Genomic DNA, 16,989 nt, shown 5'->3' on the forward strand with positions numbered 1-16,989 from the left:
ATATTTAGGTTTTAATTTCAGTTTTCTTATGTTCTAAAATTCTCTTTTCAGGGTTGATATAAAACCCTTAATCTATTGTTAGTTTATTCATGCTGTTGTTATTTTTCTTTTTGTGCTGCATTGATTAAGGATATATTTAATCTTTGTACTACAATATATAACTTTCACCTTGTATGTCATGCATCCTAGGTTGTTAATTAAAGTACTTATTTGTTGTTGCATCAACTCATGCTTAATCGATTATTGTTGATTTGTGATTAGTTGTGCTGTAATAAGACAATTAGTTATAGGGATTGATACCTTAGTTGTGATTAAACTATCCATCTAGATCACCTTGGATATGCGACAGACTTAATCTTCACCGCGATCCCTTATAAGGAACAAGAATAATGTCATAAGTTGAATTCTCTGGTGTAGGTTATGTGGTGGATTCAACTGCCCTACTACCTTTTATTTTCAATTGGATTTATGTTTTCTTGTTGACCTTCATAATACTCATATGGTCGTATCGACAACCCATCTGTGTTTAAATTAGTAAAGTAGAACTTTGAAGTTTGGTTTCCCCAATCCAACTCCCCGTAGAATCGACCCGTTTTTCCCATTATCCATATTCTAGACACTGTGCGCTTGCGGTTTATAATCGTAGGTTTTTAACCCTACCAACTTGGTACCCTCTCTTTTTTACTAACCTAAGAAGAAGCCTATTATTGGGGAGATGTAACTTGGTCCCATCCTAAATGTGAATAGGGATGGGACTTAATCTATATTAAAATTCAAAACTTTCCTTACCCCATAAATAAACCCAAATCTAACTATTCATTAAAAAAAACCTAAATCTATTATGCTTCGCCTTCTCTTCTCCTTCATCAATCATTATAAAGGGGATGAGTTTCTTTTTTACCATGATGAAGATGATGAATCGATGATCCTCCTTCCTCTCTTTTTCTTCTTCTCCATCACATCGTCCTTTTTCTGCTTTTTCCTTCAACATATATTAAGTTAAGGTTAAAAAACCAGTTTATGTTTATGGTTGTGAGTTTTTATTTTCCTAATCGTAAATCATATATTACCCGGCCGAGAATATAGATTTCCTAGCCCCAAAGAAGGTATACGGTTGGGAACATTTGAATTCTCAACGGTAAATAGGTGTTTTCGACTAGGATTTCCTAGCCGCGAGTGGTTCTGATAATCACACACACACCAAAAAAGAAAGAAAAAAACAGAGGTTGGGTTACTACTAGGTTTTTCCAGCCGTAGCTAGTACTTTCTGCTTGGATTTATTTTTCTCAGCTGTAAAACGGCTCGGACGCAATGTTTTCCCAGCCGTATGTAATACTTTCGGCTTGGAGTTTTTTATTTCCTAGCCGAAATGTGTCGCTTACAATTGGGATGTAATGTTTTCCTAGACGTATATACTGGAAAAAATCTAAATTTTAACGGATTAGAATTAACAAGATTGAAAAGCTTTGCCTATTTCCTATCCCCACTTTCCCTAATTTCCATCCCGACCACACAAACCAAATTTTTTATAACTCTTTCTAAATTGGGTATACAAAACTCACTCTGTTACGATCAAATCACCATTTCCATCAGGTTTGAAGATTGAATTGCAAAACTGCTTTTACTTGATTTAAAGATAATTCATTATCAAAAATTATTAAAATTAGAGATAATTGATTACCCATTAATGAATCAACAAACATTATAAGGTGTCGCGGTGTTGATGCATATTAACAAATTTGAAAACCATAATGTAAACATATTTAGGTTTTCTTTCATCTGAGAGTGAGACGATTGTAACTAAAATTTTCGGACTCGCAAACCACATTAACCTTCAGTTCGTTAATGAAGAAATCATAAAAAAAAAAAAAAAACTTCTAAGATATTTGAATTTTGAAAATATGTTTCATCATATTCTTCTAAAGTTTAAAAAAATGTTCAAAAGAATCCTCTTTCTCCTTCTTAAAAAAGTAAAAAAAAAAATAATTCTCAAAATAAAAATCAAATAATTAAGCTAATTAAATCACTAATTATAATTAATGATGCTGACCAACTTCCTCAATACTAACTAAATCGAGGGCATATTAAACATTGCTAAAATAGGTTGGATAAGGGGCTATGGAGATTACTAATTCATAACCCTATTTTGAAATTCCAAAAACTCTCGCTTTGCAGCCCAATAATAGACTTCTAACCCAAGGCAAGGCGGTAGTTTCTAATTTTCTGCAACGGCTAATTATGACCGACTTAAACAATAAAGATGTACCCCGTAATAGTTTCGGAAACAAAGACACCTCCAAACTAGGAAACTGAAACTATTATAAATAATACCATCATCTAATCTATTCTACTTCACAGCAATCTAAGATACTAAAGACAATACTTGCAGAGAGGAAAAGAAATCAGAGATGGCTTCGAAAGCACCGGCAAGAAACAGTCGCCGAGCTCTTGGAGATATTAGTAATTTAATCATCCGAGGTGTCTATGGGAAATCGCAGCAGGTTAGTCGTCCTGTAACCAGGGGCTTTTGTGCACAATTGCCTGCTAATAAACAAGCTTGTAATATTGAAAATAATTATAAGAAGAAACCAGCAATTGCTGATGGAGCTGCTGTAGTACCGGAAACGAAGGTAATTAATAAGCCTCCTCAAAAGGAGATCGTTGTAGTAAAGCCAAATCCAGAGACAGTAGTAATTGAGATACGCCTGGATGAAGAAGAGGCTGACAAGGAAAAGTCTGGAACTCAGGAATCATCAGGGAAGGATGTGCAGAATTCATCATCAGTTTTATCTGCTAGTAGCAAGGTTGCTTGTGGTTTAGCTGATGTAACAAAGAAGGGACAAATTGTGGATATTGATGCAGGAGATGTTGGTAATCAGTTGGCAGCAGTGGAATATGTCAAAGATTTGTACAGATTTTACAAATTGGCAGAGAATTCAATCCAAATTCATGACTATATGAATTCACAGAATCAAATTAATGAGAATATGAGGATGATTCTGGTAGACTGGTTGGTAGAAGTTCACCACGTTTTTAAATTATCTCCAGAAACCCTTTATTTTGCAATACAAATTATTGATCGGTACCTTTCAGTCCACCTTGTTCAAAGGAAGGAGTTGCAGTTAGTAGGCATCACTTCTATGCTCCTTGCCAGTAAATATGAAGAAATTTGGGCACCAACGGTAAACGACTTGGTTTCTATTTCAGAGAGAGCTTATAGCAAAGAACATATATTAGGCATGGAAAAATCAATCTTGGCTAAGCTTGGATGGAGTTTAACTGGCCCTACTCCTTATGTTTTCCTTGTTCGATTTATTAAAGCTGCAATGGCAGATAAGGAGATGGAGAACATGGCTTTCTTCTTGACAGAATTGGGTCTCATGCAGTATGAGATGGTAAAGTTCAGTCCTTCCATGTTGGCTGCCTCTGCAGTTTATGCAGCAAGATGCACCCTGAACAAGACCCCACTATGGGATGAAACTCTTGATCTTCATACTGGTTTTTGTGAATCTCAGATTTTAGATTGTGCGAAGCAATTGGTGTCCTTCCACTCAGGGTCAGCAGAAGTTAAGCCGAATTCAGTTTACAGGAAGTACTCAGCTTCTGAGCTCTGCAGTGTTGCATTACTTGCACCAGCCAAAATGTTATGATCCACATTAGACAGGGGAAGATGAAGAAAAAGGGGGCCTTTTCTTAGGGCTGTTTCCATTATATACTTAAAAGTATGGATCATTGGTATTATGACCAGTAAATTTATGTAACTAATGTATTTTTTCTTCATAATTAATTTTTTTTATTCTTCACTCTAATTTTGGAACTTATAATTCTTAGAATTTGGAGGATGTATTCTAGCCTTGGTATAACATGTATATGACTACTTGTATTTCGTCAACAGCTGCAGAACGGAAAAATAAAATCGGTGTAACTGACTTGACAAACAACATCGCAGAAAAGAATAACTTCTTATTTCTTTCATTTGGTGAGAACAAAATGTTATAATACACTGGTCGCTAAAAAATACACACAAAATCTACAGTTTACACCCATCCTGATCTCCTCTTTCATCAACTAAATGAATGAAAGAATGCTTTCTTGCTCCCTTCTCACAAGTCCTACTAAAATGTTACTGGGAGACGTACCTAAGCCTCAATGTTTTACAAAGAGAAAGAACATAAAAAAAGGAGCGAAAGAATAACTGATACTTCTCCAATAAAGAGACTGAAATGAACAGGGAAAAGAAAAGAGTACTACTGCTGCAAATAGCTAGTGCCCAGTCTTAAGATTCGAATTCTTGGTTGGTGTCTGACTACTACTTTACAAGGGAAGATCGAAGATGTGAAGACTCTTTCTTTATTAGGACCGAAAATGGTCGACCAAAGTGTACGCATGGATATCAGATGCACTGGAGCCAGGCCTGTAATCAACAAACATCCCCGTTGAAAAAAAAAAAGACTTGCTCAGTAAACACAGTTATATAACTTTTTTTCTTTTCTTTTCATGAAATGAGATTTAATGCATGCTTAATGGTGGGTAATATAGTTACATATACTCAAGATTAATGAGTGGAAGTACTGTTAGTACTCCAAAATTGAAATTTTGATTCATTGAGGGAACATATATTTAAAGATGACTCCGGGAGAATGTATTTCGGTTTACTGACATTAACATTATCATGAGTCATAAAATCATACTCAGATAATTGCCACAATAACATTGCCTACTTGAGCTATGGGAATGCGAACAAACAAAAATGGATATCGAGATCTGTAAAATAGCAAGAATGAATGTGAATGACTTATAGAGTATATACAAAATACCTCTTGTTTATGGTACAGTAGTGAAACTTGGTGGTTTGTCCAGCCTTCAAATCTTCAACATACTGAAAACCGTAGAAAATAAGGTGATGTCCAAATATGAAGTAAAAGTAAATACTAAGCTCAGCTAATTAGCATAAAGGAAAAAATAGCAAATAAAACCTACCAATTTTAAAGCAACAAACATGGACGAAAATGCCAGAGAATCGAATGGTATATCACTAGGGGGAAAAAAGCGACAATCCAAAGACTCAGGGCCTGGAGATATCTCAGAGCTTGTCATCTTCGCGCGGAAAAACATGTAACTCTGTTGCAGAAGAAGTTTAGATTCACAAAAATATCGAGACATCTAAGAACTCTAAACCAAGTTGATATGTAGTAAGCGTGAAGATAGTTTTTGCTCACATTGCCAATATAAGGTATATCCAGGTGCGCAAATGGAGACAAAATTTTAACTTCTGCACATGCTTCCTCCAAGGTTTCTCTAGCAGCTCCATCTGCTGCTGACTCGCCCATTTCCATGTAACCAGAAGGAAGACACCTGTGTGGATATTGAATGAAAAGTAAGAAGCAGATCCACCGTAATTTCTTTGACAACACAGATTCGAAATTTCAAACAAGAAAACAACAAATTCGTTTCATTACTACAAAATCATGTGGTTAAGTGTTTGAATATGATAGTCTTACCAAAGTCCATAACCAGGTTGAATCTTGCGTTTGCAAAGAAGGATCATGTTATCATGCTCAACTAAGCAACCAACAACCTGAAATGAACATCTGCTTATAAGAAACCAGATCAAGATAGCACGCCTTGGAGTTTCTAACGAAACAAAACAACCAAGGAAATATCAGGAAAACCCTCAGAGATGAAACCCACTATCTATCATACCAGGTGACCGATATTTATTCTTTTTGTATGAAAAATTCAGTTCAGGATTAAGTTTCTATTCTTAATCAATCATATGGTTTTTCTGTTATCAGTTCATCCAAACATCCTGTATGTTCTGTATTTCATACAATGATTACTTCAATGATTCTAAGTGTTAATCAGTAAGTAGAAAACCTAACCAAATGGAGAGTGATAGATGCAAATCTATCATAGGCAATCTGCTTGAAACAAGTCTAATTCATAAAGAGCTCCAGTTTCACTAAGTGGTTTCACATCTTGTATTATTACATACCATTTTGGGGTTCTGATAAGCAACTTTATCACATGCTGTGCAGATAGATCTTATCTTATCATCTCCATCAGGAATAGCTTGCTTTGTTGCAGCACCACACCATTGACAGAAACCGACCTTTGGCAATTCAGCCTGAAATATAGATGTCTCAGTGCTTATTCAAGTTCCAAGCTAATATAGCACGAATTTTATGGAGACCGACAGGATATATGACATTGGACGAGGTTCTCATTTAGATGTATTCTGCTCAGATGCATAAAAAGGGAAAGAGGTCACCATAGTCCAGTTTATTGACAAAGTAAATGATATGAGACACCCAAATCACTGAAGCCAAAATATAATACTAGAATGAGGGCATATCTTTTGCACCGGTAATCATTCTTCTACTCCAAGTTAAAGTGCATAAAATTTTGCAAAGCCTTCTGGTTATTGCATTAGGACCTAATTTTCAATATAATGCAATGGACTTCGTCTACGCTATTGATAAGGAAATGACTCCAAGAATAGAACCTGGAAATGCAATTAGACTTAAAACCCAGCATACAGTTTTCAAACAGAAATTAAAGAAACAGGAAATATCGATATGATGCCACACCCAAATGAAACCCTAATTTCGTTAACCAGTGCAAAATTGCTAATCCAATCAAAGAACAAAATTGAAAAAAAAAAAGAAGTAGAAAAATATAAAAAACTTACCGTAGGTTGCAATGTAGTAGAAGAAAATGACTTGGAAGAAGAAACATCGTCCACACTGGATTGAGAACTAATTGAAGAAATTCGAAATGATCTGAATAGACTATTCCCTCGACCAGAAGAAATTTGAGAAAATAGAATTGATCCCCTTGATGAAGAACAACAACACGAATACGAGGATGATGAAAATGATCTGTTAGTGATAGATATAGAAGACAACAAACTTGTTAATGGTTTCCATCTCTGTAATTGTATCGAAGAAGAATCAACTAATTGAAATGCTCTCAGCATATTTTCTCCTCCTCCGAAAACAGAAAACAAGAAGAGAGAACAAGTGAGAGAGAGTAGAAAATGAAAATTCAACAAAAAATAGATAGATTGTTTGTGCGTCTCGACCGTGCGCCTTCGTCTTGTGGGAAAGAAGTCTGGGACGGTGGGACCCACTTTCTAGAACAGTGAAAGGCGTGTGTTGGATGGGATAATCAAACGTCTTCGAACCACAGGATCTTCTGAGAAAACCTCGAATAAAACCCCAAACGAAATCCCAGTGGCATTTTCCTTTGATATTCCCCAGGAGTGATGATGTATAGCATTCGCTCCTTTTCTAACTTTTCGACTGCTGCTGCTGCTACTACCTCACTACCAATTCTTCATCCGTTATCCACCAAATCAAGGTATATAACATCAATTTCTGTTTCTTAGATGCATCATTTTTTTGTAATTGTTTTTATAATCTGTATGATTATTTTTTCAGGAGAGTTCTTAGGATGTCTGCAACAATAGGAACACCAAACCCTAGAATATCCTTGGAACCTATGGTAATAAAGCCACCTTTTCATCCTACTTATGATCTTAAAGCTGTTATTAAACTTGCCCTTGAAGAAGATGCTGGTGATATAGGTAATTCTCTCATTTCTAAGTTACTCTCTGAATATCTACTTCAATTTCTTCTTTTTTGTATCTGATTTCTAAGTGATTGCCATGTTTTTAGTTTGTGTGGAATTTTGTGCATAACATATAATTCAAAAACGTGTGAAGAAAAATGATTTCAACCCTTGGAAAATGCTCTTTACTTCATTTATTTTTTATAGTTGTTGTTGGTTTATTGAGTAATTCTATTACAGGAGATGTCACTTGTCTGGCTACGATTCCGGTCGATATGCAAGTGGAAGCTTACTTCTTGGCAAAGGAGGATGGAATTGTTGCTGGAATTGCTCTTGCCGACATGATATTCAATGAGGTTGACCCTTCGTTGAAGGTACAATTAGGATTAACTCATTCTGGAATTATAGACGGTGTTACATTACCAATATCAGGATTTTGTACCTCTTTGTTTTGACTACGTTTCTGAATTTAGGTTGAGTGGTATCAGAAGGACGGAGACTATATTCGCAAAGGATTGAAGTTTGGTAAAGTTTATGGTATGAGTCTTTTTCATTTGTGTTTCAATCTTTTTGTTTTAGGTTATTGCAGATTTGCATTTTGAGATAAGCTTACTAATCTAACTTTTTTTGCTGAGGTATGCAGGATGTGCACACAATATTGTTGTAGCAGAAAGGGTTGTGCTCAATTTTATGCAGAGAATGAGTGGAATTGCTACACTAACCAAGGTTTGATAATCCCCCGTATGTTTTGAATCTTTTATCTAATTAGGTCAACTGAAACTTTCATGAACCTTTGTGTAAACTGAAAGTAGATTGACGGAGTTACATATTGCTCAACCCACAACGAGAAGAGTCGAAAAAGGAAAAACTCAAGTTATATGTCATCATTTTCATGTCAATTTATCATAGTTGACATTTCGCTCACATTATCATTAAAGATTGATAAATTTAGAGAATACATTTAGAATTTATATCGTTGAACAGAAGGCCACGCAAAACAGCACCAATGCAGTATAGCCGGTTTATATAATAATAACTGCAACTTATTGCAAAAGAATAAAGGATTGCTAAGCAAATGCCAGTATGCCAAAATGAAAATTTATGCGCAGCCCACCAATCAATAGACACAAGGACTGACAAACAAACGACAGTGAGCCAAATGGGAAATTCACGTCATGAGCATGGTTAGCACTTAAGTGACTAACGATTTGTAGGGAATCGTATGTTAATTGGACCTACCTAATCCAGATGGACTGGTTTGAGCTAATACTGGTCTTTTCTATGCCAGGGAGAGATTGAACGATTCATGTTTCCTGCAGGCAATGGCAGATGCTGCACACCCTACTTGCATCTTAGAGACTAGAAAGACTGCTCCTGGTTTACGTCTGGTTGACAAGTGGGCGGTATGATCATTTCTTTCATCTTCCATTTTCTTTATATCAGGCTTTCCTTGGTTACATTTTCTCCTTGATACTATTTGACAGGTAGTGATTGGTGGGGGACAGAACCACAGAATGGGCTTGTTTGATATGGTGATGATAAAAGATAACCATATTTCGGTATCAGGAGGAGTAGCAAAGGCCCTCAAATGTGTGGACCAGTATTTGGAGCAAAGGAATCTTCAAATGGGGGTTGAGGTAATCTCCTCTAGCGAATATAAGTTCTAGACCCTCTAAATATACGATGGATATCAGTACTTTGAGTACCATCACATTATGGCTGATTAAATATCGTAGGTTGGGAAAAGAGACATCCCTTCCGGTTCTGAAACCCTGTTCACATTTTTAATATTGTGTACCAAATTTATTATTTGTATGTTCTATTATTCTCTAGTAATGTGGCTTTTATTGAAAGAACTCTGTTAAACTTACAACTTACTCTATAACTACTTAAATTGTGAAAACAATAGAGCAAGTTTGTATGAGTTACTCACATTTTAGAACCTTTCTCATTCTTGACATATTTCTTGACATATATTTAATAGTTTAATGAAAATTCTTTCTTGTTCACTCAGGTTGAGACAAGGACGCTGGAGGAAGTGAAGGAGGTATTGGATTATTCATCTCAAACAAAAACCTTGTTAACCCGTATAATGTTAGACAATATGGTTGTCCCCCTGTCAGATGGGGATGTGGATGTATCTATGCTAAAAGAAGCTGTTGAGTTGATAAATGGAAGATTTGAGACCGAGGTTAGCTTTTACTTACTATTCTTGTTTATTTTGGTCTTTCCGTAATATCATTTTTTTCCAACTTTCAACATGTAAAAAACCACTGTGAACTATTGTGCACTTGATGATGTGTCAAGGGTAAAGCAAACGCCACTTATTTAATATAATATGTATGTAAATCTTGGTTTTGTGGAAAGAAACCTTTCATATTTTGATCAATTTGGTAACAGAAATTTGTGCTATTATTATTTTGGGGTTATGGTGATCAAGTTCATCTGTGTATGACAGGCGTCAGGCAATGTCACTCTAGATACAGTGCAGAAAATTGGACAAAGTGGAGTAACCTACATTTCCAGGTAATCTTACAAGTTATTTACAGTTTTTATCATGCAACAAGATGTCAGAATCACTAAATAATCAGAATCTCTTTAGTTAAGTTCATTTGTACTGTTGACCGATGTGTGGGTCGATGTTATCGACCTTCACTACTTGAAAACTAGCCTATGTTACATTCCTGGGCATCATTTTATCCAGTGTTGTTTACTTGTTTGGAAAAAGTGTTTCTGTTGGGACTTTTCCTGCTATAGACAGTAGATATCTTTGTAATACACAAAGGTTTTGATGTTTAGGTTTAGCAACAATGGTCGAAATCAAGTCTAGTAAGTTCCATGAATCCAACAAAAGGACAAGTATTTAGTAGTGTTGTCATTGGGATGCAAGAAGCTACAACTATTATTATATAATGAGGACATATGAATGGTGGATTAACTTGAGTTTTGAATTGTGTAGTCCTGTATGGAAAGTTCATTGAAAATTGTACACTTCACATGTTCCTCTAGAATTTTAGACTTTGTAGCTAAGTCTAAAATTGAGATGTAGGTGATAATTAGATAACTGATCAAGATGCGGAATGGAATATCTTCACTTGCTTATTTCATTGCCCTATATAGTTAAGAAAATACTTTGTCGATGATGATGATCCTTCAAACTTGTTTCTAACTGAGTCTCCCACTAATATATATGTGCAGTGGTGCATTGACACATTCTATAAAGGCACTCGATATCTCCCTCAAAATCGATACAGAACTGGCCTTAGAAGTTGGAAGACGTACAAAGCGGGCATGAGCATCTGTTTTTCTCCTCTGATCTCTTGTTTTTTTCTTCTCAAAATGGCATCTTAGATTGAAGCTCCCAATCAAGTATTTTGGGTAATCTATGATGCAGGTGTAATAATAAAAGAACTTATCTTAGTTTTCCTCTTTTTTGTGCAGCCAAAATTCTAACTGCCTGTTTGAGCTTGTATATTCCAGAATAAGAGTCCAAACATTTCTCACACCCTTCCAGGGGTTAGTCCACGAGTGAGTTGGAGGGAGTTTAATGTATTTTGAATCTTGGGGATTTGGAGGGAGTGTAAGAGAGTATAGAGAGTTTGAGAGAGTTTGGTGTGTTGAGTGTAGGGAGTTTGAGAGACTCTCCCAAGATCTCTACTTTTTTGAGAGATTTGGAGTGAGTCAAAAATACACTATAAACTCCCTAAAACTCCCCAAAAAAAACAAACTCCTTATCATTCTAATTTTTACCACTAACAGGGAGTTTAAGAGCTTCTTTCAAACTCTCCCACGACTAACGGGATTTTCTAGGGAGTTGGGGAGACTCTTCTAAACTCTCCCACGACTAACGGGGATTTTGAGACTCACCCGAACTCCCGCACGACTAACAGGAAAAAACACAACTACACCCAACACCCTGTTCATTTTTGAGGACTACTTTAGAAAAACTTGCTTTCCAGCCCTGATAAAAACTGGGGCACGGCTTTCCTCGTGCAACAGCTTCCAACTACATTGGACAACAGTCTCTAGAAATGGCCCAAGGAGTAGGAGTAGCCTGTCTGCTATTGAGATCCGACACAAACACAAAATAAGACACTTAAGTGGTCTCCAGATGGGTTTTAATTTTCCACGTGGCGTGAGTCTGTAAGATATGATATCTGTGTTCATCATTACAGTTGACAGTCTTGATGTGGCCATAGAAGCTCAGCTGTGTTAAGGAGAATTTTTTTTCTTCTTCTTTTTAATCTTCAGCTGAGTTTCCCGCCATGGCTGTGCAAGTCGCTAAACTAGGATTTCTTTGCAACACTTGCCATCATCCTGCATTATCACACTACAGAAAGAATAACCATTTCAGCTATTCAAATGTCATAAATACATCATCCCGGAGAAGAAGAAGTTTGTACTTTTCTCGCCGAATTTCAGGGTCACTCATCAAAGAAGAAGAGGAACAACAACAAGGCTCATTTACACAGCCAGAGACTCAACTTATTGAAGCCCTAATTGGTATCCAAGGAAGAGGTCGTGATGCTTCTTCCCAACAACTCAAGGTTGCTCTTTTCTTCATCTCTCTTCCTATTTTGATTCTATTAAACTTTTTCCTTAATCACTTGGAAAATTCTTTAGTCCCTTTGTTTTTATAATCTAAATTATCGTTTTCAGATTTTATCTATTTACTTTTTATACAAAACTGAACTGTTCTATAACAACAATTTTCTCTGACCATGTTTTGCAAAATTTAACAGGAAGTTGAGCGTGCCGTGCAATCTCTTGAAGGTCAAGAAGGTGTGCCAGATCCTGTAAGTCAATAATTTGTTTTGGCCTTTTTTTTGTACTGGTCGAAGTTTCTCAAAATTTACTGTCTGTGATGGGGTTCATGTTGTTGAGCTTCTTTAGTCTTCCTCTCTTATTCTTGTGAGCTCTACTTGCTATTTATTGCTGATGTCCAACCTTGTAAAATTAACTTTATGCCCCATAAATGAATGTTCGTGAACCGGTTGTGATTTATGATTAATAATTTAATGCAGACAGATTCCAGCTTGATTGAAGGCCGTTGGCAATTAGTTTTTACCACAAGGCCTGGGACAGCATCTCCAATACAGGTTGGCTTGCTCTCAAATTTTAATGGATTTTTCACTTGACGAGATTCAGCTTACATTTATTTGAGGTTAATAAAATTAATTATGCTTATGTCTTGTAGAGGACATTTGTCGGTGTTGATGGCTTTAGTGTCTTTCAAGAGGTATACCTCAAAACAGATGATCCAAGGGTGTCAAATATTGTCAAATTCTCTGAAGCAATTGGTGAGCTAAAAGTAGAGGTATGTATCATTATCTGTAGAATTATAATTCCTTGAACATATTTATATCAAAAAGGATTGTATTTAAGATGTGTGAGTACGGATTGAATGTGCAGAAGAATTTGTATGGATAACAACTATAAAATTGTACCCTTTGCTAATTTAGAATGTATCTTCGCCTAAACCCCTTACAACCTCCATTTTTTTTCTCGTTACATTCTTATGCGATTCTGGCTAATGGGGAAGTACTTACCCAACTAACCTACACCCAGCCTTCTTTTCCGGAAATCTTTCTAAAAGCTCTCTTATTATGCAATGTCACAATCTACTTTAAATTCTATGGTTTCTGTTCTTTACGACAGAGCATCTTTATCTTCGAAACAAACTGCAGATTCTGTTCTGCAGAGAATTGCTTTACAGACTAACAACCTGTGGTGTTTTCTTCCATCAGGCAGCAGCGTCAGTGAAAGATGGAAAACGCATTCTTTTTCGGTTTGATAGAGCAGCTTTCTCTTTCAGCTTTCTGCCATTTAAGGTTCCATATCCAGTTCCATTTAAGCTTCTCGGAGAGGAAGCAAAAGGTTGGTTGGACACTACGTATCTGTCTCAATCCGGAAACATCCGCATCTCGCGAGGAAACAAGGTATTTGGTTCCTCAATCATCTTTATATTTTTTATTTAACGATTTGATACTGCCAACCAATACCAATATTTTTCTTTGCTAACTACTTGCTGTATGATTTCTCAGTTCTCACCTTCCACGAACTAAGGACTTTCCCAAATTTGTATGTAGTGCAGGGCACCACATTTGTGCTTCAAAAGGAAACTGCACCAAGGCAAAAACTACTTGCCACCATTTCTTCCGGAGTGGGTGTAAAAGAGGTTAGATACTTAAAGTTCAATAACATCAAACAGTGTTGGAAGGCACCTCATTATGCACATAACTTTTTGATTTTTGTCTTTTGCTTGTCATAATGTTCACAGGCTGTTGAAAAATTTGCCGCCTTAAATCAAAGACTAGCCAATAGAGAACCAGAGCTTCAAGTGGGAATTTGGCAATTAATATGGAGTTCACAGGTTATCGTGATAACAGATATATATACTTTTCCGTAACTTTTTTTTATAAGATCCAAGATTGAGTAGATGTTATTCGTAAGAGCCCGGAGTTTTTCTTTTTTAACTTCCAGTTGCATACTCGTTTGATCAGGTCCCTTCCCAGGCTACTTTTATCAACTGCTCATGTTAATATTTTGAGCTTCTGCTAACATTATTCTAGATCTCGAACTTAGCTTGTTTTCTTCATTTTGCAGCAAGAAACTGACAGTTGGATAGAGAATGCTGCTAACGGACTTATGGGCAAACAGGTATGCTGTGAGGACAACATGTTCGTTTTTGAAGCTTTACCTACGTTATTGCACCTTTTTTGCTTCGTAAGCAGACTGGTTGAAAAATGACCTGTTGACGATTTGACTGAACGTTATCCTCAACAGATTGTGAAGGAAAGTGGACAACTGAGGTTTGTGGTTGACATCTTGCTTGGGATGAGGTTCTCCATGGATGGAAACTTTGTGTGAGTTTTTTTACCCTGCTTTTTATATTCAATCTTTCTACTTAATAAAGTAAAGCGTTACACTTGCACAAAGTAATAGTATGTCTATGTTTGAAAGCAACTATGTCTGAAGTTTTAGTAAAGATCCTTCAAATGGAAGATTCTTTTGGACTATTTTGAGAAATGCAAGACGTTTGTAGTAAATATGAGTATAAACTAAAAAAAACAGCTTGAGATGAATCAAAATCAGCTCAAGAGTATGCAGTAGGTTCATTATAAGTCCTGGATTTATGTATCAGTACAAGTGTTATCTGTCACTTAAAATTGAAAACCAATAGTGAAGCCTTGAGATAAGCACATAAAAACCATGTTGTCAGGATAGTTCTGTCTAATTAACTCCCATGAAAGAGCTCGTGAAATATAAAAAGGCTTGTTTCTTGCATTTCATCAGAAATACAGGTGAGTTCCCTAGTGCGATTCTCGTGCTCAATCGTTAAAAGGTCATTCATTAACTTGTAAACATGTTTATGGTGCTTTAATAATAAGGATATTTTAAAACATTAGTTAGGCATACAGTGATACAGATACTCCTTTTCTCTTACCCTCTCTTTTAGATAAAACTTTATAGCATTCCTAATGGAAGACAAGTGGTTTATCTGGGAAAATATTCTTCCTATAATATTAAATTCATGGCTTCTCTTCATGTTTTGTCTTGTTATTTTGTTTTTCTTCTCTTCTGATTCGATTGTCTAAAATGTAGAACCGTCCATTTATAAGAATAACTTTCATCACATATCTAATTGAAAACCTATTGTTACACACAACCAAAACATGCGGGCTGCACACACACCCGAATCTTATCATGTGTGTGAGGACAGGCTATGAAAATAATTTGAATTCCATTGTCCTGTAAAACTAGTTTATCTTACTCTGGCATAGTAAAAATCCTTAGTACACAGTAAAAGATTTTAGGTAATAAACAGGAGTATTTACATGTAAAGGTTGAGTTTACCCACCAAAGGAATGTATGAGTTGTATTTTATTTATTTTTTACTTTTGTGCATTTGCTTCTCAAAACTTCGGACTATTAACATCAGCGTTAACATTCTACTGTGGCAGTAAATCCGGCAATAATACATACGATGTCACGATGGATGATGCGGCCATCATAGCTGGATCATTTGGACTTCCTGTGGAGATGATAACCAAGTTCAAACTTGAATTGTTGTAAGATTCACAACTTATTTGAATTCGGAATTTCGATCTCTAAAATAAATCAAATATTTTCCGGTTCACATTTAGTTTGCTGGTGCAGGTACGTCGACAACAAGATCCAGATAACACGAGGTTACAACAAGATACTATTTGTCCATTTACGAGTTGACGACGCCGAATAAAAATAATTATAATGACAAAAGTAGGCGCCCTCGGTGGAAAATAGTTATCCGATGTATCAATGTAAATTTCTTATAGGATGTGATCTGAAACAAACGTTGTTGTATGGAAAGACTTTCTTTGGATTTCCTGAAGAGCTTCTCCCCCAACTTCATTGTATTATTAATTAAAATTAATAATATGATTTTAGGTGATTTTCTGCGGTTGTGGTTAAAAGCTGAACGCTTCCAGACCCACCCGAATATATTTCAGCCAATAGAATCATTCTGTTAATTTAAACCACCAATTATTGTAATTTTAGCCCCACTTCTCACAATTTTCGCAAGAACTATGATTTATATTACTTGCGAGCGTCTATCGTCATATATCAAATAACTTTGGTTTTATCCCATCTATTTGAAAACAAACCCTAATCTCTGAAAACCTCCATTACTTTCTGATCACCGATGGTGAATCACAACGTTGGAAGGATAAAGAGATTAAGAATGTCATAATCGATACTGGAGTATAAACATGGCCAGCAAAAAACAAAAATCCATATAAGCAACAACATTAATAGATATCTATCGATCAAGGTATTGTTAGGGTTTTCTTTTCCTTTTTTATTAACGAGAAAACATATATCAGGCTAATGTTGTATCAGTCTCAGATGATTTTTTGCTTCTTGTGTTTTTGGATGTTTTCTACTTCTCTTTTATTAACGAGAAGAAGATATATCTTGCTGATTTGGTTTTTTACTCATTAACAATAGTCTTGGGTATATACGCCGGGATGAGTAGACTGTTTTTTATTTACTAAAGAAAACAGAAGGGCACTGCTAAAAGAGCGTTTTCCACATGCGCAAGGGAATTTCTGTTTATCTTTGCTGTTTTTTTAACAGAAATCTTTGTCTTTCCCAGGAATTAAACATATTCGGCAGAATGAGGATGAAAAGCCAGACCTAAACGTATTCGTATCTCTTGTGCTCATCTTTACGTTGGACCTCCATTAATATCATGGTTGCAGTACACAACGAATATCGGTATCCGTCTAAGGTGGATCAGCATCCATCCATGTAGTCATAGTTTTTGGGGATAAATAAGCACGCGTGACTATATGTATGAGTACGAATCCGTTATTAGATAGAGATGCATTGAAATGAAATCTTCGTCCAATACAAAAGAACGGTACTATGACT

General features: G+C 35.9%; 3 protein-coding genes across 3 annotated transcripts; 2 read left to right on the plus strand and 1 right to left on the minus strand.

The window, feature by feature from the left end:
- Positions 1-3,943: 3,943 nt before the first annotated feature.
- LOC113310051 (nudix hydrolase 23, chloroplastic-like) lies at positions 3,944-7,046 on the minus strand. Its single transcript, XM_026558606.1, has 7 exons — positions 6,692-7,046; positions 5,996-6,127; positions 5,502-5,578; positions 5,220-5,355; positions 4,981-5,121; positions 4,818-4,879; positions 3,944-4,414 (listed from the first exon to the last, which is right to left on the minus strand). Exons 1-7 carry the CDS (start codon positions 6,977-6,979, stop codon positions 4,354-4,356), a joined length of 897 nt encoding a protein of 298 aa, XP_026414391.1. The 5' UTR covers positions 6,980-7,046; the 3' UTR covers positions 3,944-4,353.
- Positions 7,047-7,224: 178 nt separating this feature from the next.
- Positions 7,225-11,131, plus strand: LOC113310050 (nicotinate-nucleotide pyrophosphorylase [carboxylating], chloroplastic-like). Its single transcript, XM_026558605.1, has 10 exons — positions 7,225-7,362; positions 7,443-7,588; positions 7,813-7,946; positions 8,046-8,109; positions 8,216-8,298; positions 8,892-8,975; positions 9,057-9,209; positions 9,587-9,763; positions 10,031-10,098; positions 10,771-11,131. The coding sequence occupies exons 1-10, from the start codon at positions 7,268-7,270 to the stop codon at positions 10,865-10,867; spliced, it is 1,101 nt and encodes a 366-aa protein (XP_026414390.1). The 5' UTR covers positions 7,225-7,267; the 3' UTR covers positions 10,868-11,131.
- Positions 11,132-11,744: 613 nt separating this feature from the next.
- Positions 11,745-16,091, plus strand: LOC113314436 (probable plastid-lipid-associated protein 12, chloroplastic). The gene is made up of 11 exons (XM_026563227.1): positions 11,745-12,119; positions 12,315-12,368; positions 12,597-12,671; positions 12,770-12,889; positions 13,320-13,511; positions 13,667-13,750; positions 13,853-13,945; positions 14,179-14,232; positions 14,359-14,438; positions 15,537-15,644; positions 15,733-16,091. The coding sequence occupies exons 1-11, from the start codon at positions 11,838-11,840 to the stop codon at positions 15,812-15,814; spliced, it is 1,224 nt and encodes a 407-aa protein (XP_026419012.1). The 5' UTR covers positions 11,745-11,837; the 3' UTR covers positions 15,815-16,091.
- Positions 16,092-16,989: the final 898 nt, after the last annotated feature.

The sequence above is a fragment of the Papaver somniferum genome, chromosome 9 (genome assembly GCF_003573695.1).
Source record: "Papaver somniferum cultivar HN1 chromosome 9, ASM357369v1, whole genome shotgun sequence".
NCBI classification, from domain to species: domain Eukaryota; kingdom Viridiplantae; phylum Streptophyta; class Magnoliopsida; order Ranunculales; family Papaveraceae; genus Papaver; species Papaver somniferum.